Source organism: Eulemur rufifrons, chromosome 29 (assembly GCF_041146395.1).
Source record: "Eulemur rufifrons isolate Redbay chromosome 29, OSU_ERuf_1, whole genome shotgun sequence".
Taxonomy (NCBI): domain Eukaryota; kingdom Metazoa; phylum Chordata; class Mammalia; order Primates; family Lemuridae; genus Eulemur; species Eulemur rufifrons.
The window spans coordinates 39,453,908-39,481,236 of record NC_091011.1 but is presented as its reverse complement, the minus strand read 5'-3'; the positions used below and the strand labels follow the sequence as shown (position 1 = coordinate 39,481,236).

Sequence of the window (27,329 nt, the reverse complement as noted above, 5' to 3'; positions counted from 1 at the left end):
CTGCATTATTTTTTATGTGGAAACTTTTCATTTCCATTTAGGCAAGGAAATTACTTTTGAAGAAAATATAAATTAGCTTACCCATGTCCCTTTTGAAGTTACTTTAAAATTGATATTTGTACTTTTGGGTATATTTTCTAATAACTTTAATGTAACTTGAAAGCTTTCAGATTTTCTTTCTGTTTTCTTTGCACTCCATGTCATCTAGTGACTTTTCATCTTTTATAGAAGTGCCAAAGGACTTGCTGGGACCTATCTTTCCATAGTCTTTTACACACATGCATCATTTTCTATTCTCTTTGAAATTCTGAGTTCTTTCTTCTTGACTGATAAATTTTTGTTGTGTATTCTATATTTCCTTTTTTGCAAAATAAATGCAATAAATAGTCAGAGTACTTTTTAGCGGCTTTGACTGAAAACCATATGTTTTCTATGATGCACTGTTCCCTTTAGATCATTATTTTGGAAAAATACTTAAACATGTTTAATCTGTTTTTCATTTTACTTAACAAAATGAGCCACTAACGTGTTCCAAGTGGCACTCTTTATTTGAAAGATAATCAAATATTCTGGGGTTTACTTTTATTACATTTATGTTTTAAGTAGTTTTACACATATGCAAAGTAGCTATTTAATGTTAGGACTTAAGTCTTGAGAATCTGAAAATGTGAAATGTTTCTCATATATATTTTTGGATGCTGGTTTAGGAAAAAACGTGGAAGCATTTGGATTCGGTCCTATTGAAATCACTAAAGGTTACTGTGCATTGTGTCCATGTCTTATTTTACTTATCCTTATCCTAACTGTTTGAATTATTACAGTTCTGGGAAAGAAGGTTGTTTATGGGGGCTTTAGATATCAGAGTTATCTGTTATCAAACCCAAGGTGACCTCTGAAGTACTAAACAGATTATAAAATCTCTTTCTGTCATAGATTCTTAGAAGAAACCCTGGCAAACAATTTTTGTGGTGAACTAGAACATACTTAATTCACTTTGGTCACTGTGGGAATCCTTAACTCAAGTAATCTTATGCATAACCCAAACGCTCCTGTTTTGTTTTTTGCCTCTTGGAAATCCATCATTTTTATTTTTTTCTAGGACTATGAAATAAGAAGGATGAGGAATAGGTGGAGCTTCAAGTTTACTTATTTTGTATATACCATTACCTGTGAGAAGCTTTTTATAGCAGCACTTACATATCATGTAGAATATATATTTTATTATATATCTTTAGACCTGTAGTTATTTTAATTTATAGTAGTTAAGCCAAATTGGCCATGATTTTATTTTTCCGCTTATATTCATAACACTGTTAATATAAATTAAATTAGATAAAAATAAACTATGCAGCCAATTGACCAGAAGGGAAACACTCACTCTTGGTGATCACCATTCCATCTGTTGTTTGTTGATAGCCAACAGAAACAGACGGCACTTTTTTACACCTTGTTCTCATATATATATATATACACCATTTTTCTTTGAATATTTTATGAACCTTAATTTATGATTTGTTTTCAATATAGTTTCATAATTGAATAAACTTTATATTGAAGCATTTTTGAACAGCTGCCAGAAAGCTACTGGCATTTATTCCCCAGCATAAATCTGATACTATTTAGCTTCACAGTGTTTTTCAAGATTTGACTTAATTGTCCTAATTAACCGTGAATTGGGAATTTTACTCATGGAATAAGTTTATTCTCTTTTAAAATACAAATCACAGAGGGGAACATTCCTTATGATTCATCTAACTTATATATGACTTATTAATTGTTATTAGTATAAATGTTGATTTGTCATCAGAAATGTGTTAAATTTAGAGAACACAGTTCACAAGTAAAGCTTAGTTTAGCGATATCAAAGAGATTAAGGCACTCACTGTGTTTTAGCTTTTTGCTAAATGAATCATTCTAACCTTGGGAAAATCATCATGCATTTGACTTAATTGTAGACTAAAATAACTTCAGCTCTAAAGCATTAATTAAAGTTTGTTACATGTTTTCTAGTACAAATCAGAAGTTATAAAAATATTTAATTATTTGATTCAGATGAATATACTATTACAATTGATGCCTGGTAACTAAAAATAATTTTATTCTTTTTCAATTTAGACACATTATCGCTAATACAATGCCAATATCTTCTATGTATGTTTTTATCACCTTTTTTTAAGTAAATTTCATACGTAGATTAAGAACCAGGTGATTTAAGCAGATTAGATTATCGTTGTTCCCTAAACAAATTAAGTTCTAAAAAAATTTTTAAAAATGGAATGTGTCAAGATTTGGAGGGAGTTTCAAACTTTCATTTACTTTTAGTAGCTTAATAATAACTTTCAAAATGAAGCAAATTTAGAATTGAACTCCTAAGTGATTAATCATTTGGAATTTGCAGATAATATCTGTGTTAAATTCTAAAACACATATTTGTAAAGTAAAATTCTTCCTTCTTCCACATACTGTTTTCACCCTGCTGCTTTATTTATTTTGTTTCTGAAGTAGTTTGTGTCAGCGTCAACATATATTGTGAAATGACCACTCAGTTTTGAATACTTCTATTCATTTGAGATGAGGCAAGCTCTTTGAAAATTGAAATTTGTTAGATGAGCCAAATTTGTTTTGTTTTTTTCTTTCTTTTTGCTTCTTTTTTTTTTTTTTCCCATTTTGACCTCTTTTAAAGTCCCCTTACATTTTCTGATTAAGTCAAGGATGCCACGTTTAAGACACTTCATTGTAATGTTAGGCGGTTATGAGTTTTCGTGGTTAATAGTTGCTGTCACGTCATGAACAATAGAAAAAACCCATAGCTCTCTACATTTTCTTGAATACTATTTTGAATAGTTGTGTTTGGATTAAATCCTCTTTTATTTTTTTCTTTGGAAATATGAGTAATGTGACAAATGCTAAAGAAGCATGTTATAAATTACTTTGGTGATAGATTGTTAATCATTGTAGTGTATGGGGATATCTAATTAGGTAGAATATAGTGCCAATTTGAATTTCCTCTTCATTAGGTATGATAAAATTCTCTAACTTCTTTTGAAATGTAAGAAATCTTCATCAGGCATCATGATGTTACAGTCAAGTATTCAAGTGGAGTAAAAGATTTGCTTTCTTGTGATTTTGCTCATTTCTATTTTGGATTAAGTTATTAGTGTTGGATTTGAAATTCAAGAAAAGTCACTGAATTGAGAGTTGAGATACCTGGGTTTAAGGTTTACTTCTGACACTTACCAGCTATGTGACATTGGCAAGTCATTTCTCTAGACTGCTTTTTCAGAGCTCTAAGGTGATATTTCATAGTCTTATAAAAACCTTGTTTTGTAACTGAAAATTGTTCTTGTTGCTATTGTTTGTTATTTAAAATTATTACACAGATAAATCAATGACTACCATTTGGTAATAAATGCACTTAATTTGAAGTGCCTGTTTTAGATAATTGCAAATACCTGTTCATTTCAAAAATAACACTCTATAAAATATATATATAGTTATATAAGAAGGAATTTATAAATATATAGAGAAATGTAGCTATATACCATTATGTGATAGAATCACAAATTGGCATTATGCCATATGATACTAATTGCAATCTGGGTATGAAAAGAGTTCTAATTGATGGAATCATACCAGATGTTCGAAGAGTTAAAGTATTGTCAAAAATAGTAAATAATTAAATATCTTTAAAATAATTGAAAACATGAACTTGGAACATTAACATATATGCTTGAAAGATTAATTCAAAACTAGATGATACATTTCCTACTTCATTACCTAAAAGATGGGTTGAATGAAGAGAAATGTGGAAATGTATGAAGGCCTTTTTGAATATTCTCTTTAGAAGTTCATAGAACTAAAATGAGTAATTTGAATATTTTTTCCTTGATATTGGTTACTAATTCTGAACACCTTATTGAAATGCCTCACATATATAAATTATGCAAATTGATAATAGATTATCAGATAAAAGAAAAATAATTTAAAATTTTTTCATATCTTTTTTCATTTGTATTATGTAGTATAATCATTTATTCATTTTAATCTAACCACTTATTTATTTTATTAAAAAATATATTGAGTCTTTATATGATAAGCATTGTATTAAGTTTAACTGGAAAGATGAATATGATATGGTCCATACCAATTTGGGGATGAATGTGTCAGGGGACAGAAATTGACGCATTAAAGGGCAAGAGTGTCACAGAAGGAAAAGAGTTGAATATAGAAAGTGCTAGCCATGAGGTTTCAGTTAGAACTTGAGTAAGTGTTGTTGATATTAAAGACTCTTCTTACACTGGTGTTCTTAAACTTAATGTGTGTTGACTTGGGATTCTCCTTAAAAGACAGAATCTAATTCAGTATGTTGGAGTTAGCTTGAGATTCTGCATTTCTGACAGGCACCCGGAGATGCCAGTGCTTATAGGCCATGATTAATATGAGGAGCAAAGCTCAGTATTGTTCTTTGGACATAAGAATAGTAGATGTAGGGTCTGCATTTAAAGATCTTTCCAATATATACTCCTCATTTTTTCCCCCTAATTACTTCTATAGTGTAATTAAAACATTGATTGGTAATACAAATATAAAAGAATACATAGTCTGTAAATTTACTTTTTTGAATGACAAACTTAGTTGCCTCTTGGTTCTCTAGGGCAGTTTAATTAGTATGCAGATAGCCATGGTATTAAATAACAATGGACTTGGTATTGTGAAGAATTGAAATGACAGTAATTTAAGAAAACATTAATGTATTTATATTATAATATAATTCTGCTTAGAATTATTTGATACTTAGTACTCTAATTTGGGAATGTTCCTTGATTTTAACTGTCAAAGTAATTTGTGGGAGCGGTGCCTGCTCTCTTCTAATCTCTAAAAGAGCTGTGGTCTACATATGGGGATTATAAATCTACAGAGACTGCTATGGGGGTAGAGATTTCTAATGTATTAGCTGCAAACACTGTTGCCTATGTTACTTTTAAACATTTGAATGTGTTCTTTCAAATGGTAAGTATGTTCTGAAATATAAGATGTAAATTTTAACTGTATTAGTTTAAAATAAGTCATTTTGTATCATGTTTTAATTAACTTTGTTATGTTTTAATTAATTTTATTTTAATTAGAATTTTGAGATGTGTGAGACCTGTTCCTTCCACTTTTTTTTTGGCTGCTTAAGAATTGTTTCTTTACATCATATGGACATATGCATGTGTACACACGTGGGCAAACAATAGATGTAGTATGACCCTAGGTTTAGCATTTTAGCTATAGAAGTCGTGGATGATAAGTTATGAAAATTTAAATGCTCTAAGTAAGTTATAATTATGTGACAATCATGAAGTATTGAGAAAATTCTTCAAAATAATTTTAGAGAATTTATGTTTATTTAAACATAAAGCACTGTAAAGTGTTATTCGTGGTTTTATTTCCTATGACATAAATTGTAATAAAATGCAGTGGTCCAATAGAGCTTTAACTAGAAATACTAATTTTCCGAATACTTAACATAAGTAGTAATGTTTAACAGAGAAAAATTATTTTTATCATTAATGAAACATTAGATATTTGTATGGATTTTTTTTTTTTTTTTTTTTTTAGAGAACCAGAGGACGAAAACGAAGCTTCATTCCTGAGGAAGAAAAACATGAGGTTGGAATAAGTTAAGCACTTTTTACACAGTCTAAACTTTGAGAAACTTTCTTGCTTAAAATTATTTCTTTTTCCTTACATCCTGATTTTGTTTTATTATGTTTTATTTTGTCCTCACTGTATGTCAGGAGAGAGTTCCTAGAGAAAGAAGACAAAGACAGTCTGTGTTACAAAAGAAGCCCAAGGCTGAAGATTTAAGAACTGAATGTGCAACTTGCAAGGGAACTGGAGACAATGAAAATCTTGTCAGGTAAGTTGGATGCTAAGACCTAGTCTTTAGGGGATTAAAATTCCATGTTTGTCATTTTCTCATCACAGATAAAATGAAAAAAAAAAAATTACAGCATAGGGCTTTTCTTAAAATTTTATTTAGTGGAAACAGTACAGATTTCATGCACTTATTAACCTGCCACACATGGTTATACTCTGGATTTAGATGTTTAAAAACAAAGTGATAATCTGCATTTTGAACACCAAGAATTATTTTTCTCTTGACAAGAGAAGTTGACAGTGCTCTGTATATAAAATAATTTGATCTAAACACTTTGTATTAAGATTATGTTTTATGTCATAAAACAATAAAGTTACTATTCTCTGTTAGCATATCATTAAAGTTGAAGTTTATTAGCAATAATAAGACAGACTTTTTATTAACAAGAACTGCATTAGCATTTCTTTATTGCTTATTGAAACAAATGTGTTAAATGCTTCTTTCTTATGAAATAAAGAAAGGTGAAAAGATGGCCTAGGTAGATTTTGATTTTTGTTTTGTCTTCTTTCTTTCTTTGTTTTGTTTTGATAATTTTTTTTGTTTTTATCAAACACAGTGTTAATCAGGAATCTCAGCTGATGCTGCACAGGGTCCAGAGACTGCCAATTTTAGCCATTTACTTCTTTTGTGGAAATGAAAAGATTGCTCAAAGCCCTGAGTGAGATGGGGGAGTGAGTGGGTGAACAAAAGGAGAGCTCATTTAAAAGAGGGATCAGTCTTTCAAAGGATAGTGACACAAAGGTTCTTATAGTATGGTAAAGGAACACTTTCTGATTTCTTTCAAAAAATGTCTTTTGGTAAAGCTCTGTTAAATTAACTGAGGACGCAGAAATTAAACATTTCAAAAAGAATAAACTTACATTGATAAAACAAATAGTATTGTTATATGATTTTAAATATTTACTTCTAAAATGATGTAATTTATTTCAGTCATTAAGAAGATAATTTCTGTTTGTCTTAATTCCTCAAATAAAGGCATGCATTTTTAAATTTTATGAATTTTTTTATACTACCACTGAGATAGATAAGGTGAAAGTGAAAATTCCAGTGAAGAAATACAAAGTGCTTCAACAAAGTTAAGAAAGTCTATAACATTTGGCCAGTGATTTTTAAGCTAGTTCATGTAGAATGTCCTGGGAGCTATCCTGAAGTTTAAGTTCATTTAAATTTAAGATAAAGAGTTCCAAGTTCTGGAGATATACGTGAATAATTCTGACCACAGTATAATTTTTTGAAGTATGTCAAAAATGAAATCGGCATAAGCATAATATGAAGTACATAAAACAAAAAGAAAAGAAAACCATAATAATCTTACATAATGAATAAAAATTCAATTCAGGTAAATTCCCTTGGGGTTGGGAGTGAAGTTGAGCACCACGATGAATTTGAAACAATAGTTAAAAACTATTGAGCTAGTGATATTCTTTTTAATTACTTGAACTATGTGAATATTTACTCTCCTATTAATTTTTTTTGAGATACATGATTGATTCAAGTGTTTTTGCTATAGGACCTACACATTTTACGAGATTTTTTTGGTTTGTTTTGTTTTTGTCATACATTTGAAATACAGAACCTAGGAAATGAATGTAATTTTTATTTCAAAAATGACTGTATAATGGAATATTTTCAATCCATCATATTTTAGTCATTTAAAAAAAATAGATATCTTTCTTCTAATCTTGATAAGATTTTTGAATGGTATATTCCTATGTTATTAATTTTGTTAGTTTCTGCTATAAAATTTTTATTTCTAATTGCATTATTACAACATGCCAGTGTCTGGAATTTTGTGAAAGTCTTCTAGAAGGTAAAGATATTTTTATTACCCTAGAAATGATGGAAATACAAAGTCCCCTTCCTTGGTTTGGCCTTGTTAAGAAGATAACATCATAGATTTTCTGCAGAGGTTTTAAAGAGGTAATCAAGAGTAAATTAAATGTTTTATAAATATTATATATTAATATTTTTGAGAACAAGACAAGATGGATATAAAGCAATACCAGAAAATGTTTTATGGTTATAATATGATCTTTCTTTAAAAAAAAATCATTATTTAAGCACTATTGTTCTTGGGATAAAGAAGAATTTTATTTTATGTAGAATTTCATTATGTTTAATAAAAGTAATCTTATAAGCTAATATCTACCATTTTCCCTGACATCTCGTTTGCTTTAGACTTGGCACCATTATTATTTGAAAATCATCCCCCCAAAGTCCACACTTTTATGATTACATTACATCTTAAATATTATGTATACATGCTGTTTTTTTAACTTTAATTTTAAGATATTTTGAATAAAGTTTTTATTTTCTCTAAAGATATATTTCAGTGCTTGCTCAGAGATACATTATACTGATTGTGTATTATTAGGTTCTCTTATGAAATTAAACTTCTCAAGTCATAATAATCTTTCATTGAATAAACTGTCTTTATTTTCTCAAGTTCCTTTGAATGTACATAACTCAGTAGAATCTGCTCTTTAGCAGCTTCTATTTTGAAACCACACTTCTCTATGTAATTCAGGCTATATAGAAAATTCCTTTCAAATTATTTTCCTTTGCTTTTTCAGTTATTTGTATATCATTATATGTGAATTTACACATTTTAAAATATATCCTTAGGAAATTGTATGCAATTTATCAGTAAAGTATAATTAGTTACAACTTTAATTTTCTGCTTAGACTGTAAGTTTTTCTTAATTCTTTGGCAAATAATTATAGCATTTCTGTGCCTCAGTTTTCTCTTCTATTGTACATGATCAGAATCATACTGTGCTTCATTAGATAGGTTGTGAATAATTGCTGTGTGATAGTAAAGTTCTTTCTATATAAAATATTAGAACAGTAGTATTATTTAGTAATGAAAGATACATGTATGTGTGCATTGAAATAAGGGTCACAATTGGTAATATGTTTCCAGTAATGATAAATACTTATTTTACCTCTCAGAAAATGTGCATACCCTGTTTTTGTACATAATTATTTCTAGAATATGGGGGACAAAAAGAAACTTGAATTTGTTGTTACGTGTTCTTTAAAATGATTAAACTGAAGGTTTACAGCATCTTAGGCAATTTTTTTTAAAGTGTTTACTTTTTATCAGCTACTTTTAAAATTTAATTAGAAATTACCTGAGAATTTCCCAACCAAAAATATATTTCTTTATGTCACTTAATGCACTTTAAATGGTGAAGGCCAAGTTGAAACTCTGTCTTGGAATTGTGATGTCTTTTTAGGCATTTATGTGTTTATGATAGGTGTTATGTATTGGTGGTGGTTATGGACCCATTTAGTGATACCTTATTTATTTTTGTTTTCCACAGTTTCTGGGACATTTAATACTCAGTAATGCCTTGATAAATAAATGATAAATGCCTGGTAAATGAACTTCACATAAGTAATGACTGATTATTCTTTTGCTGAAATAATAAACTTTTATAATTTAATCCTAGAACAAATTGAGTCACTAAATATAAGTATTTGATGAAGATGTTTAAAAAACTTAATAAAGGAGGATTCATTTTATCGCATTAGTGAATGGCTTTTTTTTTTCCTGTGTATAAGTAAGGAAATATTCACCACAGATGAGCAATTAGTTGATGCATCTATGTAAAATAAAGTGAAGTGATTCCTTGAACATATTGGAGAGGGAGGTGGGCCTTTCTTCTCCATGAGTCTTTATCAAACTATCAAATTAGGAATAAGACCAAATTTATAAAACTCAAATTTTAACTATGTAAACCAAATGTGACACATTCTGTTACTTAATGAAAGAGAGGAGAGAAAGAAAAAAGGTTTCCAAAAACTAAGAACCTAGAATCCATGAGTCCTCTTAAATAGCATCTTTCATTTTATTTTGTATTGTGGCCATTATTCAGAAGCACTGATGGTAGGGAATGATCTATGAAGCTATTTCACTTTTATAGCTTATTCTTTACTGTTAAATGCTTGCTAGATTCTCCTCCTTATTTGAGTATATAGCAAATTATATAGGTTTTGAACCATTTTGGTTGCAAGGTTAAGATGTCAATTTAGTCTCTAAACAATGTTGTTGACATTTTTATTTATTTCACATTTTAAACACCTGGCTTGTGACTGCTTCACCCCTCCAAACATAATTTGATTTTATCATAAATTGTTAGGGTCACCAGCAAGAATTCATATATATTATATTTTTATTTCAAATATTAGTCTCTTATTCTGATTTTTTATTTTTAATTAACTTTTCTGTTCTAGCTAATACAGAGGCTTGTAGACTGCCTGGGTCATAATAGAAGGTTTTTTTCCCCTGAGATTTGATTAGACTGAGAGTAAAGCTAAAATTGTTATAAATTTAGTTACTATTTTCTCAAAATGGATTATTTTAAATTATTTTAATAAAAGTGAAACCTAGTTTTATCTTTTAAGAACAGTTAGGATTGTGTTTGATAAATTTCTTAAAATAGATTTAGTTACTTTGATTATAGACTTGCTAGATTACTGTTTCTTGTACAGTTTATCATACAGTAATCGCTCTTAATGGTAATAAAATTTGCATATTTATGTAGGAATATCATGATTGTGAAGTGATGATGCAAATGTATATTATTTGGATACTTACAAATAAAACTAAGAATCAAATATCGGTCCTTAAAATGATATGTGTCTTCTAATAAATTTTAAGTGCATTAAAGCCAGACATTTCTTGCACAAGGACAGTTTTGGATAAACTTCTGTTTCTGGTCTTTACCTCTACCAACAATTTCCAGGATAGGTTTTTGGGCTTGTTTTCTTTCTCTTGTATTCCCAAGTCATTGATTAGTATTATGCAGTTATTGTTTTTAAATGATTGTCTCCAGAGCTAGGATTTATTTTATTATTATTATTTTTAGAGACAGGGTCTACCTCTATAGCCAGGTTGGATTGCAGTGGCCTGATCATAGCTCACTGCAGCCTAAAACTCCTGTCCTCAAGCAGTCCTCCTGCCTCAGCCCTCCAAGAAGCTAGGACTATAGGTGTACCCCACCACATCTGACTTATTTTTTTATTTTTTATAGAGATGGGGTTTTATTATGTTTCCCAGGCTGGTCTCAAACTCTTGGCCTCAACTGATCCTCCTGTCTCAGCCTCCCAAAGTGCTGGTATTACAGGCGTGAGCCACTGTGCCCAGATCAGAGTTTGGATTTCTAATATTTCTTTCTGTTAAGTATGGAAAAGTGTATCCCCTCATTTCACCCCATTTCTATCAAGATATAAACATTTTCATGGCTCCAAAGACTTGCCTTTGGAGCAAGACTTGCCTTTGAGGCAATAACTTTTCTAGTTTTTTCACCATAGCTTAGTTTTGTGTCTTCTAGAATTTTATATAAATGCCATTTTTAGCCTTTATTTGATTTTAGCCATTTTAGTAGGGTGTAGGGGAATCCCACGTTGGGTTTTATTTGTATTACCCTGATAAGTAATGATGTTGAGCACATTTTCATGTGCTCACTGGTTGTTTGGGTATCTTCCTTTGTGAAGTAATTCTTTGCCTTTTTAAAAAAAAATTAAGTTGTTTAGTATTGAATGGTAAGACTTTTTTTATTTTGGATGTGAGTCCTTATTTGAATATATGTTTTGCAAACATATTCTCCTTATCTGTGGCTTGCCTATTTATTTACTTAGTGGTGTCACTTAAAAAGCAGAAGATGCTAATTTTGCTGAAGTCCGGTGTGGCAACTTTTTGTTGTATGGTTATTGCTTTCATTTCCTATCTAATAATTCTTTGCTTAGGGCCAAGTCACGAAGATTATCTACTTTGTTTTCTTCGAGAAGCTTTGTAGTTTTAGCTTATATATTGAGATATGTGAGCTATCTGAAATTAATTTTTGTATTTGGTTTCTTGTAGAGTTAAGAAAGTTTTATTATCTATCTCATGTGGATTTCCAGTTTTTTTAGTATCATTGGTTGAAAATACTTGCCTTTCCACATTAGATTGCCTTAGTGCCACTGTTAAATATCAATTGACTTTTTTGTTGTAGGTCTGTTTCTAGACTTTGTATTATATTCCATTGACCTAGGTAATTATTCCTATGCCAGTAACAACTGTCTTGATTACTGAGGCCTTATAGTAACCTGTTTCGTTATTCCAGATCCTTTGCATTTCCATATAAATGTTAGTAATGGCTTGTCCATTTTCATTAAACAAAAAAAGCCCGATATAACACCAAAAGCACAGGTAACAACAGCATCAAAAAATTAAATTAGTTGAACTTTATTCAAAATTAAGAACTTTTAAAAATGGTTGTGGCAAAATACACATAAAGTTCACCATTTTAACTAAACAGCTCTGTAACAGTAAGTACATTCACTGTTGGGCAACCATCACCATCATCCATCTCCAGAATCCAGTAGCAAAGGATACTGTCAACAGAGTAAAAGGACAATCCATAGAATGGGTGAAAATATTTGCAAGTCATATATCTAATAAGAGATTGCCATTGAGAATATATAAGGAACTTCTCAACAACAAGAAAACAAACAACCCCATTAAAAATAATTAAAGGGCTTGAAAAATTTTTTCTCCAAAAAAGATATACAAATAGCCAAGTAAGCACATTAAAAGATGTTCAATATCACTAATCATTAGGGAAATGCAAATCAAAGCCACAATGAGATACTACTACCTTACACCCATTAGGGTAGCTGTCATTGAAAAAACAGAAAATAACAAGTGTTAGCAAGGATGTGGAGAAACTGGAACCCTTGTATATTGCTGGCAGGAATGTAAAATTGTGCAGCTGTTGTAGAAAACAGTATTGCAGTTCCTCAAAAAATAAATACAGAATTACTATTTGACCTACCAATACCATGTCTGGCTACACACTCAAAAGAATTGAAAGCAAGTACTCAAAACAGATTTGTACACCTGTGTTCATAGCAGCATTATTCGCCATGGGCCTCTGCATCTGGAAGGGCCTTAGGCTCCTTCCACTCATAATGGAAGGTGAAGGGAAGCCAGGCTTTGATAGAGATCACATGGGAGAGAGGAAGCAAGAGAGAGGGAAGGTCCCAGGGTCTTTTTAACAACCAGCTCTCCAGGGCACTAATACAGAACTCACCCCCAAAGGAGGGCATTAATGTCATCATGAAGGATGTGTCTGCATGATCTGAACACCTTCCATTAGGTCCTCCAACATTGAGGATCAAATTTCAACATGAAGTTTGAAGGTGACAAACATCCAAACCATAGCGTGCATACATTAGAGTGCTATTCAGCCTTAAAAAGGAAGATAATTTTGACACAGGCTGTAACAGATGAACCTTGGGGCCTAAGTGAAATAAGACAATCAAGGACAAATTTCTTATGATTGCACTTGTATGAGTTTCCTAGAGTAGTCAAATTGATAAGACAAAGTAAAAATGGTAGTTGCTGGGGGAGAGGGGAATGAGGAGTTAGTGTTAATGGGTATAGAGTTTCAGTTGGGGAAGATGAAAAAGTTCTGGAGATGGATGATGGTGATGGTTGCCCAACAGTGAATATACTTAATGTCACAGAGCTGTTTAGTTAAAATGGTGAACTTTATGTATTTTAACAGTATTTAGTCTTTCAATCCATGAACTTGGTGTGTCTCTCCATTTATTCAAATATTTAGATAATTTTTATTTTTTCTCAATGATGTTGTAGTTTTCAACATAGAAGTCTTATTATTACATGAATTTCTGAGTATTTTTTTTATATTATTGTATGGGATATTTTTAATATTTTCCGTTTATGTTAGAGTTGAGATCTGCCAGATAGTAAATTAGGATAACAAGCCAAATTGAAAGTAACAAACCTTTCTTTTATTATTGCAGTAGTATAAGCAAGAGGACAGACAGGAAAGCTTGCTAGCTCCAGAATATTACATTTTTCCCCTCTGAACAGCACTGGGTAAGGGTCAGGTAGATCAGTGAAACATTAACTGCTCCCCCTTGTACTCAGAGGAGAGATTTAGTCTCACTGCTGTTTGAGCCCCAAACAAAAGCCTCCTGCTGTCTTATGGACCTAGAGGCTGGTGGGGGGTGGGGGGGCCTACAGCTAGGAAATGGAAAGGTACTGAATCAGAGTGGAGGAAAGTATCCTTAAGTGTCCTCAATAAGGAGGAGGTCTTGGCACAGGTACATGAACAGTGTTTCTGCTGAGCTTCCCGCCCCACCCCAACCCCTTAGCCAGGGAGGCCTCAAAAGTTGAAACAACCTTGCAAACCTGGGATAACCTTTTCTGATCATGATGTATTGCCTCTTTATTTTTGGATTTTATTTGCTAGTATTTTGATAAGGGTTTTGCTAGTATTTGATAAGGGTTTCTCTATTCATGAAAAATATTTTTCTGTTAATTTCTTTTTTTGTAAAGTCTTTATCAGGTCTTGTTTATTAGGTATACTGGCCTTCTGAATGGAGTTGGAAAGTGTTCCCGTCTTTTTTGTTTTTAAAGCATTTGTTTAAGATATTGCGTCTTCATTAAATTTTGGTAGAATTTTCCAGTGAAACCATATGGACCTGGAGTTTTTATTGTGGGAAGATTTTTAATAATGAATTCAATTTTTAAAATAGATTTATTGAGATTTTTTTCTTTCATTTTGTGTCAGTTTTGATAAGCTGTGTTTTTCAAGGAATTTATTCATTTCATGCTTGTTTCCTGTGTGTCAGATGCTTCTTTCCTGTGTGTCAGCACCATCATATTTTTTTTTTTTAAATCATGCTGGTCTTTTGAATGTACATTATAACTACTTGCTTAAGACTTTTCTGATTTCTATAATGTATTGGAGCATATTTTCCTTTTCCTTCTAACACCATGTCAGTGTTTACTTCTTTAATGTATTCTTTCTGACTTATATGACCCAATATTGATCTTCCTGCATTGATTGCACTTGGAACCCTCATAAAATCCCAAGTCGTGCTGTCATCCACTTGCTTTTAAATTGTGTTGTCATTGTCTGTGAATTATTTTTATTTTTTCCACTAGATGAATGTAGGGTCTGGGCCTTCCATTTATTCCTGATGGTTCTTATAGTCTAATACAATATGGCTTAGGTAGTTATAGGTTATTATTAATCTGTATGAAATGTCTGATTTCCTTAAGTACTAAGTTAGACAGTTGCTATCTCTGACATTTCACCTTGACACTTCTTGTTTTATTTTTATTGTAAAGGTACATTCTCATTCTTTCAAATGCACTTGTGATCATCTTTCAAAGTTTTTTTAAAAGAAATTTTTCTAAAACCATGGACAATTCAAAAATTTGTGTTATTTTTCAATATGAGTTCTGTTGTGGAACCAGTGCAGCACAGACAGCTCGAAATATCAACGAAGTGTTTGGGAAGGATATGGCTAATGAACGCACAGTACGTCCATGGTTTGAGCAGTTCCATTCTGGTGATTTTAATCTTGAAAATGAGCCCCATGGGCAACCTGAGACCAAGATGTGGATAATGATGAGCTGAAAACTGTAGAGGAAGCGAATCCATCTCAACCTATATGTGAATTAGCAGCAAGGTTTGATGTTATTATTCCGACAATATTGGACCATTCGAAACAAAAGAGCAAGGTAAAGAACCTGGATAGATGGGTTCCGCATGAATTAAATGAGCATCAGAAGAGAAATCATCTTGAAGCTTGCCTTTCTTTGCTGTCACGACATAAAGGTGAACCATTTCTACGTGTTGTTACATGTGAGGCAAAACGGATTTTTTTTGACAATTGCAAGCGTTTGGCACATGGTTGGATAAAGATGAAGTGCCAAAACACAGTCCAAAACCCAAATATTTATCAAAAAAGCTAATGGTGTCTGTTTGGTGGTCCAGCGCTGGTATTATCCACTACAGCTTCATGAAACCTGGTCAATCGATTATAGTGAATGTCTACTGCAACCAGTTGGATGAAATGATGAGGATGCTTGTGATTAAGCAGCCAAGATTGATCAATAGAGACAGCCCAATCCTCTTGCAAGACCACACGTCACACAAAGAACGCTGCTCAAACTACAGATGGTGGACTTGGAGAATCTCTGTCATCCACCATGTTCACCAGACCTTGCACCAACTGACTACCACTTCTTCCAGGCTCTGGACTACTTCTTGCAAGGAAAAATACTCAATTCTCAAAATGCTGTGGAAAATGCCTTTGGCTACTCGCTCTCCAGGCTTCTTAGCTGCTGGCACAAACAAGCTATAGTTAAGTGGCAGAACTATGTCGAGTTTAGGTGAATACTTCGATTAATTGTACTGCTTCTTGTTTGAAGTATAATAAACTACACTTTTGATTTGAAATCAGACATTTTATATTTTATGACCTAATAATTCAGAATAAATGCTTGTTAGTTTACTGATGCACTGCTATATCTGTACACATTTGCGAATTTATACAATTGAAATAGTTTATAATCTCTTTTCTGGCAGAGATATTTCTTTATTTCCTGATTGGTTTTATTTTTAAAAATTTAAAGACTTCTTAAATTATTAAGAACAAATTTATAAATAGTATATACTGTTACAAGCAAAAATAATAGGTAACAATGGTTTTTGATTAACTGATGATTCTTTATTTTTGTAATAGTTGTTTATTGCACTGAAAGATAGGAGCTCTCAACTAGTTCAAACTTGTCACTTAACCAATTTTGTAATTTTAAGCAAATCACTTAATCTCTGTGAATCTCCATTTTCTTATTTTAGGAGAGTACCTTAGACTATATCATCTCTGAGACCTAACACACTAGCGGTGATATTCAAAGATTGTATGATATTCCAAGTTCCCAAGTCCATCCCACCTATTTGTTTACATTTGGTGACAAGCTCTTGTGTAAAAACATACTTTCAGTAGCACCCTGTACTTGTTAGAATGTGATTTTTTTTCTTGTTTAAATCTCTCAGAATGGAAGCTGATTGTCTAGTTGCCCTTTCTTTCATTTAGCTAGTGAAGTAGAAAGTAAGTCAGTTCAAAAAACCTGCTTCCTTTGATAAATAGCAAATGTTACTTTCTTTTTTAAAAACAAACCCCTCTATTGGAATCTACTTTTCATCCATAAAATTTCACCTATTATAAATGTAGAGCTTAATGATTTTTAATAAATTTATATAATTGTTCAGCCATCACTACAATCCACTTTTGGAGTATTTCCATTACCTCAAACGGCACTGTGCCTGTTTATAGTCAATCCTAGCCCCCATATGCAGCTTCAGGCAACTGCTGCAAATGTTCTGTTGTCACAGGTTTCTCATAGCCTTGAGATATGTTTCTGACGTATACATTACTTTCCCCCCCAAATTTTAATATACTAAGGGAACTTCTAATTAAGGAAATATTAAAATGAGTCTTTCTTATAATGTAGAAAAATTATCCTATTTTATTCATTCTTCAACTCAATATATTTTTTTTTTTTTTTTTTTTTTTTTGAGACAGAGTCTCGCTCTGTTGCCCGGGCTAGAGTGAGTGCCATGGCGTCAGCCTAGCTCACAGCAACCTCAAACTCCTGGGCTTAAGCGATCCTATCGCCTCAGCCTCCTGCGTAGCTGGGACTACAGGCATGCACCACCATGCCCGGCTAATTTTTTCTATATATATTTTAGTTGGCCAGATAATTTCTTTCTATTTTTAGTAGAGATGGGGTCTCGCTCTTGCTCAGGCTGGTCTGGAACTCCTGACCTTGAGCGATCCACCCGCTTCGGCCTCCCAGAGTGCTAGGATTACAGGCGTGAGCCACCGCTCCCAGCCTCATTCTTCAACTCAATATTTTTAATGTTGGATATTTAAAAAGGGACTCTGATAAATTTATATGAAGAGCCTAGATTTTATTAAATTTTAAATTGTCTTTCTATATTTTGAGAGATAGTATTGTATAATGAATAAGTATGAGGATTTATTGCCATTCTGCTGAAGGTTTGAAACCTGTTTCTGTTATTTGTGAACTCTGCCTTTTTCTTCCCTGTGTTTTAACTTCCTTACCTGTAAAGTAGCAATAAACTATAGTACCTATTCTGTGGGTTGTCTGGATGATTAATGAGATAGTAAAGGATTTGGCACAGTAGGTAGGAAATGGTAAATGCTCTATATATGTAAGCAACAACTCTAATAAAACACTTATGTAATGCTTTCTTATATATTAAGTATTTTATATTTATATGTATTAAATCATTTAGCTACTCTGTGAATATTATCTCCGTTGAATTGATAAGAAAACTAAGGCTTAGAGACCTTAAGTAACTTCCCAAAATTTGCATAGCTAGAAAGTGGTAGAACTAGAATTCAAACTTAGGCAGTCTGGCTCCAGAGTCTATAATCCTAACCCTTACATAATTTATATTTCCTCTCTGTGGTTGGCTAAAACTTGCCTTTGATAAATGTATTTATTATAGGCTAAATGATGACATCCCCTGATGTTTTATTTTCTTTATTTTATGGTTTTCAAGACTATATTTGATCTTCTTTGAGATTCCAGTGTTATAATCTTTATTTTCTTAAGCATGCTATTTGGTTCCCTTTGATATTAAATGGATTTATTAAAATGTACTAACTACTTTTTAACTTTAGATGTCATTGAATTATTCTTTATGTTTTATATTGAATGAGGGTCATAGCACTAATAATGGAACTGGACCTTCTTTGTAGATGCTTATCTCTGGGATATTTGCTTTTTGGCAAGATTACACTTTTTTTCAGATAATTTTAAGTTATGTTAATATCTCAATGATATATGAATATGACATTTACATTGTATTTATATTGTATATGCACATATTAAAATGGCACATGTGGTACATACTTAATTCACACATTTAATATACACATTTACTACCATATTTTTTTTCATTTTTTTAAAAATTTCAATAGATTTAGGGAGTACAAGTGGATTTTTGATACATGGATAAATTTTATAGCAGTAAAGTCAGGGTTTTTACTGTACCTATCACCCAAATAGTATATGTTGTACCGGATAGGTAATTTTTGATCCTTTATCCTCCTCCCAAACTCCCCACTTCCAAGTCTCCAAAGTCTATTATACCACTCTGTAATATCATATATATTTATTGACGTTGCTGTTTGGGAAATTCTGTGATGGCATCTAACTTTTACTTTTTTGGTCATTAGCAATTTTAATTGCATCTATTTACTAAATGCCCTTGTAGTCCCTTTGTCTTGTCTTAAAGAACAATAAACATCATTGCTCTTTGTAGATTGAAGAAACTTCTAAATATGTAGGCTTAATTATGTGAAATTTAGAGAAGTAAATATTTGAGTTGACCACTAGTTGTGCAAAAAAAGTCACATTACAAGCACACTGTATTTGCGTTTTGTTAATTAAATTTGGGGAACAGATAATACCTCACATACAGTCAGCTCTAGTTTACCGTTATCTGAGGAGTTATTTTTTTGGCACAGGAGAGGTTATTTGAGTGCAAATATAAGGTAATAGACAAAGAATTGCAGTTCTTTGAAATTTAGTAAGCTTAGCAAATAAGAACATTGTCTATTTCAAAATCATCATAAAATAAATGTCAGTTTGTTTCTCATTTTTGAAATTTTGTACCATTAAGTTGATTCTCTCTTCAGCATGCATGAAAATGAGACTTAAATTGCAAGAAGACATGACCTCAGAATTAGAAAACCTTAAGGTGATCTTGTTCAAGTATTAAAGTGTGTGTGTGTGTGTGTGTGTGTTTGTGTGTATTTTAGTTAACACTGATACTTGAACAGAAATGATGTTTGAATCAGAAAATCTGTTTTCTGATTGAGGATAGAAAAGAGAAGCTATCAAATCTCATTTTCTTCCTCATTTCTTCTTCTTCATTTTATTCTTCAGATGTAATATGTGTCATTAGTTTGTCCCTTAATGTTGTTGATATATATGGAAAGGTTGTTAACTAGGAAATCCAGGACGATGATTTTCTTGTTTATTAAGGGACAGTCTCGCCCTGCCCCAATTTTTTGAGCAATAGTAGTGCATTTAATATTTATCTTAATAGTGAACAACAACAAAAATAAGCCTCACTTGAAAATTTAATCAGTAATTAGGAAAAAATGAGGGGAGAAGGCATAGGGCTAATATTGAAGAGTTGAAGTTTTTGGTAAGGCTCTACCAAGGAAGAGCCTGTGTAACCATGAGAAATACAGAGAACATCTCTGGGAACCAGTTGTCTCATTTGTAAAGTGAGCAGTTCATTAGATTGATTTGAAAATCACTTTTAATTTTCATGTTTCATGATTTTGTAATACTGCTAGAATGAAGAAGAGAAAGAAATTTGGAAATGCAAAATATTATCCAGGTATGAGGAATTATGAATCATTTGTAGAATAAACCTCCCACTGACTATGCTATTTTTAATTATTTATTAACCTATAATATTTTTCTAATTTTGATTTTAATTATATATTTTATAGGCCATAGCCTATCAAAAATATGTGAGCTAATTATAAGGCAGTCACTTTTCATTTATTGCTAATTGAGACAAGTTTGTAAGAAATGCTTTATAGTAGAAAATGTTTTATTTTAATCTGAAAAGCTTGTCTTTTTCTTTCTATATAACTAAATTGAGCTTTTAAATAGAATAAAATATGTGTATAGGTTAAAATGAATTATATTATCTGGGTATTTATAGCATTTCTCATATTTATTCTCTTTAAATAGCTACTAATGTATGATATATGATTGCTTTTCATTTTAATTCTTAAGTACCTAAATCCTTTATGTAAAAGTTTCAAGGATCCATTACATTTATCCTAAACTGAAGTGAATTTAAGGTTATCAATTTCTGAATTAGCTTTTCCTATCACAAGGTACTTAATAGGATTTAAATCTAAAATAGTGTACCTATATATATACAGCAGGATCCCTTTGAAAATAAGTTTCCTCTAATTCTGTTCTCTCTCTCTCGGCTGACCTCATGTATTATTAAGAAAATACATAATCAAGAATTAGATTGTCACTGTGAAATGGCTTGGTAGCTGGCTTTTACCATTGCATACAAGCAGAGCAGTTATTCTAAATCATAGCATCACTTTCAGCCAGATAACCACTAAAATCACTGCACTGTGGTTTTCTGAAAATGCCATAATCCTTCAAATACCACATTAGACTGAGAGAAAAAAATCATCAGTAGTGCCTGCACAGTTATGTAGAAGGATGAGCCATGAACTAAGTGAAGAGATGTTCTGGAAGCACAGTAACCTTTCCCTTGATGTGTGCATTTCCCATTACGTTTTTGACACAAAATGGTGCAGAATGATTTAATGGTGGCATTTTGTGACTTTTCTTTTCTTCATTAAAAAGAAACCAAAGTTAGGATAGGAATGTAGAGGAAGAGTGACCAAGCACTGAATTCTATAATAGGAATCTGTTTTCAAAATAGATTAACAAAATATTTTAGGAGCATAGCTTTTCCTCTTTTACTTTGTATATTATCAGTAATATATAAACTCATTTAGCTTATTATATTGTCAACAATGATGTTGTTTATTCTTTAAAGGTAATTTTTTCTCCATTGTTGTCCTCTTTTTTTTTCTTCCTAGTAACCCTGGATCATAAATGACATGCCAACAAATTAGGAAAGCTTTGTTTTAGTAATGAAATAGACTTATCTATTATATGTAACTCAGTGTCTTATTTTTGATTGTCACTTTGGTTGTATATTACTAAAGCTGATTATACAGGGAAACAAAATATGAATATGCTCAGTGGTCTAAATGATGAATTCCTATTAACTTTGAGAGGATACATTTCTATTAGAAATGAATGTCATAAAGTTATTCCACATAAAATAACTATAAAGTTTATTTGCACCTAGGAAAACATACTTAGCTGAATAGTGAAAGTAACTTGCCAAAATACAGTTTTCAGTTTTAGTGTTGATGTGGAATAGCTGGGTGTGGATCCTGTCACACATTCATTTAAAAAACAAACAAATGAAAATAAAAAACTTGAGGATTTATTTTACACACATGTACTTGTTAGTATCTGACTTTTAAAAAAATTCATCTGGTATTGTTTGACTAAGCACTACTTTGGTTTGGAGTTTCTCATTATGCTATCAATTGTTCATTTCAACCAACTGAGTAGCTTTTTTAGTAGGAGATTATTGCTCTTATGAACTCTATATAAGTGTAGATTAGATTTAGTTTTATTTGTTTGTTTTGAAACAGAATCTTGCTCTGTTACCATTGCAGTGGCATCATTATAGCTAACTGCAACCTCAAATTCCTGGGCTCCAGTGATCCTCCTGCCTCAGCCTCCCAAGGGTAGGACTACAGGAACACTACCCAGTTAATTTTTCTATTTTTTGTAGAGATTGGATCTTGCTCTTGCCCAGGCTGGTATCTAACTCCTGGCCTCAAGAGATTCTCCTGCCTTGGCCTCCCACAGTGCTAGGATTAGAGGGGTAAGCCACTACACCCAGCCCAAGATTTAATTTTTTAGCAAATGTTGACTGTACTGCTTTTTCTCCCAAGTGTCTCAAAATAGAAGGCTTTACATTTAGTTCAGCAATTCTTTATCTTCATTTTATCTTATTTAATCCTTGCAAACAACTCTTCCTTAGACCAAAAGAACTGATCAGGACCATATTCAGTATGGATATATATCCTTATGGTTTCAACTAAAAATGATGTAAGGCCTTTGTTAGTCTTATGATTAAAGTGTGCCCTGCTGAGCAAGTACCTTTGAGGGCCATCAAGTACAAAGTCTTGAATTTTGAGTATAGAGGAAATTCCTGAAGAGTTGGGCTATGTACTTTCATTTACCTATCTCATTTAATAACCATTGTTACCTATTCCACGTGTTAATGGTGCTATAACAGTGATAAAGATAATTTCTAAAACACTATTGTTATCCCCAGAGAGCTGCTGGTGATTTGGCCTAAGGTGATAATGGAAAATATAAAAGAAGTAAGAAATTTATCACTCTAGTTTGGAAAATGAGACAAGCACATGGAAATTTATAATACCCTTGCATGCTGGTACTAGAAAATTAAAGTGGTATAACTTTTCTGGAAAATAATTTAGCAATATGAATCAAGGCATTAAGCATGACAATACTGTTTTTAAAGCAACAGCACTTGTAGGAATCTTTCCAGAGGAATATTTGGAAATTAGCACAATTTTTATGTAAGAGTGTTCTTTATAGTGCTCATCATAATAGTGAAAAGTATTTGGAACCAACACAAATGCCTGCTAGGAGAATGGTTAAATGAATTATGGTATACTATAAATTTCTTTTCTCTCATTTGATCACTTATTCAGCCATTTAAAAAGAATATTTAAGGTGTAGGAAAACAAAACCTTCATGTAAGCTTAAGTTAAAAATATCCCATTTCTGAATAGGATTTATGATTTTAATTTTTTATATAAAATAATTATTTTTATTTTCTTTTAAAGCTTTTCTGTAGTTTTAAAGATTTTTGATAGTGAATATATCTTTTAGAAGCAGAAAAAATGTTTTTAAAAAGTTAATAGTATACATAGAATTCTGTTAAGAGACTCTGAGTATTAGGTGAGAGGGCAGGCACATCAGATTGGGAAAATTGAAAGTACAACTGAACCATGGAATCTCTTATGACTGCCTTTAAAAAATTAATTTAATAAAACCATAATGGAAGGGTATAAAATAAAGTCAGTTCTATTTTAATTTGTATATCCTAAGTTAGCATAATGAGTTCATGAATTCTCTTCCTTTACAATTTCAATGCCCATTTCACATTTGTAGATAAGAAGCATGCTCTTCTTCTATTCAATTATTTATCCCAGTATTCAGTGCCGTTCTGATTTAATGGCAGTCAGTTGTTGCCTTCTACTATTTCTCAGTCTTCCTTCTCTCACAAGTACTAGGAGTAACTGGAGATTAAAAAATGAAAACAAAACAGTTGAGGATAACTAAACATACTCAGTTTATCCTGGCTCCAGAGGTATTTCTCATTTTCCTCCTTCATCACACGTAGGTAGTAGCTCTACTCAACTATGTTGGGAGCCCCTCTTCAGTCTCAGCCCTCTCACTCTGTAGAATTTTGGAGAGTTTGATTTTTCTCTTCCAGAAATTATAGTTCAGAGTCTGTTATTCCTGTCTTACGTTCTACTTTTCCTTCTAAGTGTACCCACACGCTCCCTCTTGCTCATTTTCCCTCCCTTCCTCCCTTTCCCCCTCTTTATTCCCTCCCTGCTCCCGTCTTCATGACTGGAAAGCTTCAGAAAGTTGTTATATAGAAATAATCTGTGTTTTCCCAAGAATTTTATCTAATGGGAACGCTTAGGTGGTATAGGATTACCCAGTAAGATAATTGTAAAAATGAGTGGTAACCAATAAAACCAGTGGGGCTGTATAAAGAATGGGTAGGTTTAAGCTAGAAGGAAATAATGGAGCAAGGCATTCCAGAGGAGGGGCGTAGGGGCTGGCTCTATAAGCATAGCCAGGATGATGGGATGAGTCATTCTGGAGCAACAGGTAGATTTGAGCAGAGGTTTATGGAGAATTATTTGATCTGAAACAGCACAATCTTCAGTTGTTTTTCTTAGACTATAATAGTACATAAGTAAAGTACAAAAAGATACTTTATCAGACACTGTTTTACAACAATTACTATTTGTTAACAATTTAGTAAAAATAATTACAGAACTTAAACTTCAAAATATTTGGGGAGAGTTTATATACATACACATATATTCTGGAAAAAAATTTTAAAAAATTAGCAGAGCAAATGTTTTGGAATATACACATGGTCTTTGATTTTAAAGATGATTAATGGCATTCTGAATTAGAACATATGTATTTACTTGTTGAATTGATTTTTAAAGGACCAAATGTTATTTTCTCCTTAATTCCTCTAAACCTGTCCCTTTGAGTGAACAAAATTGTTTTAATGTATAATCATTCACACTTCTTTCTTCTAAGTACAAACAAAATGTTCAGGGCCTCCTGCCTGGCCTGCCTCTTCCATTTCAGTTATAGCTGTTACAGGCTTTACTGTGAAACTTGCTTTTTTAAAATGTAACATCACATAATGGACTTTTTCTCAGTAAATATAGAACTAAACCAGTTTTTAAAATAGCTATAAAATATATCAATGTGGAAGTATAACTCACTGTAATATTTACCTATTAATGAAAATTCATTTTTCTATTTGATTTCTATCCCAAAGTGAGTGGTGCTAGTTCAAAGTATATGCATATTTTACATTTTAATGGACAGTAGTATTTTATTTCCCATCACACATGAATGTGTCATGATGTCATAGCAGAGATTTTTGTCAATTTGATGGGTGGAAATTGGCATTTTGATTGTATTTTGTAACTATTGGGTTGAACATTTATTTATATATTGACAAGCCATTTGAATTTTCTTATGTGTGAACTGTCTTTCCATATCTTGTCCCTGTTTATCTATGGAGATGTTTTTTTTCTTTTTTAAAAATGAATTTAACACATGTCTTTGTGTAAGTTACAAATGTTTTCTTTCAGGTTGTTGAGATTTTTGTTCATTTTTTCTTTCTTTGCTAATGACACTTTTTGCCAAATTTAAATTTTTTATGTTATGATATTTATATCTGAAAAAAGAAAAACTGATTTGGTGTGCTATTATGAAATATACATGACTTAGGCAGGAAGTGCATATTATCTGTCCTTACTTACACTTTAGGCTATGTATGTACAGTTTCGCTTGAAATGTTTTTAAAGATCTGCTGAGACACTGTGTCATCTAAAAATAATTTTTTAATTATACATCTTGGCATTCACTTAATATAAAAATGCTATTTTGTTTTATCAGGATATGTCATATTCTTCTGTTGGTTTAAAAACTATTTATTAGTTTTCAGAGCCTCTATTTTGTTAATTTTTTAATATCAGGACTACTAATTTTAAAGCACATCGAAGCTACCTGTTGATGTTATAACTTTTTGTGTAGTAGGACCTTGAGGGTGTTGGATATATGTTTGGTGATTGGTTCCAAAAGCAAAGATTATTACTTCCATTGAAGTCACTGGTGAACTCTGAAATGCTAAATTTAATGGTCTTTCAGTTTTCTGAATATTCATCTTATTTGGCCTCATTTTGGCATTTAACATTGGTGACCACCCTTCCTCCTTAAAACTATCTTTTCTTGGTTTTTATGGTGCAATATTTTACTCTAGTTCTTATCAGCAGCAAAGCATAGTGGTTTTTTAAAAAACAAACAAACAAACAAACAAAAAACATGTGATTAAATGCTTGAATTCTGGAGCCTAGTTCTTTGGGTTCACATCCTTGCCCAGTGCTCATCAGTGATGACTTTGAGCTGGTTACACAATCTCTGTGCTTTAGTTTCTTTATCTGTAAACTGGGGATAATAATTATTTTTACCTCTAGAATTGCTGTGAGAATTAAATGAATACAGATATATAGTGCTTATTCTTTATCAACTCTCTCCTGGACTATTAAAATAACCAGCACCTTCTCTAGTTTGAGTACGGCTAGTCTCTATCCTGTTGTCTTACTGAAACACAAATTTGTTAGTGTTGTACTTAAATTGGTGCAGAGGCTTCCCATTTCTTGCAAGGTAAATCTGGACTTTATAACATGGTTTATAAGGCCCTCCAAACCTGGCCTCAGTCTATCTTTTTGTTGTCATTTTCAGCTCTTCATAGCTCCAGGTGACCCATATTTAGACCACTGGAGTCTATTTCTCCTTCCCTAAACTAATTACCACTCTTTCCTAGCCTTGGATAAACATTTTTAAATAGGTAAGAAGAAATGAATAATTTAGGAAAATTATGATTATTTTAAGAAGTTGAATGGAGGCAAAAAGATTAAATAAATAAATGTATAACTTGAAAGTAATACAAAGATTAAAAATCACCTAGAGTAATTGCTTTTGATAGGACATAATTTTCGAAGTTCTAATTGTAGAATACTGTTTACTATGTTTCCTTCAGTATAAAATTTAACTTTGCAAGATAATTACTATTATAGTCATCCCTTGGTATCCATGGGGGATTGGTTTCAGGACCCCACTGGATACCAAAATCCCAGGATACTCAAGCCCCTTACGTTAAACAGTGTATTTGCATATAACCTATGCACATCCTCCCAAATACTTAAATCATCTCTAGATTACTTATAATACCTAACACAGTGCAAATGCTGTGTAAATAATTATTATACGGTATTTTTTTCATTTTTTTTGTTGTATTGTTATTTTTATTACTTTTTTTCCCGAATATTTTTGATCCATGGTTGGTTGAATTCATTGATGCAGAACTTGTGGATATAGAGGGCTGACTGTATTAACTTCAGAAGGTAATGTGTACTGTTCACACACATGCATGCATACACGCACAAGGACCTATTTCCCAGCATGAGAAGTTGTCAAATGATTCGTACATTAACAACTAATGAAAATAACAGAGTATTTTTGGTTTTCAGGAATTTTAAAGTGCCTTTTATAAATTTA

At 31.8% G+C, this 27,329-nt stretch overlaps 1 protein-coding gene across 1 annotated transcript in view; it reads left to right on the top strand.

Moving 5' to 3' along the window:
• PHF14 (PHD finger protein 14) overlaps positions 1–27,329 on the top strand; it is a 162,621-nt gene that overhangs the window by 68,980 nt on the left and 66,312 nt on the right. The window contains exons 15-16 of the mRNA XM_069461412.1: positions 5,602–5,652; positions 5,781–5,902. Coding sequence (XP_069317513.1) covers positions 5,602–5,652; positions 5,781–5,902 — 173 coding nt within the window. The remainder of the gene's footprint in view (positions 1–5,601; positions 5,653–5,780; positions 5,903–27,329) is intronic.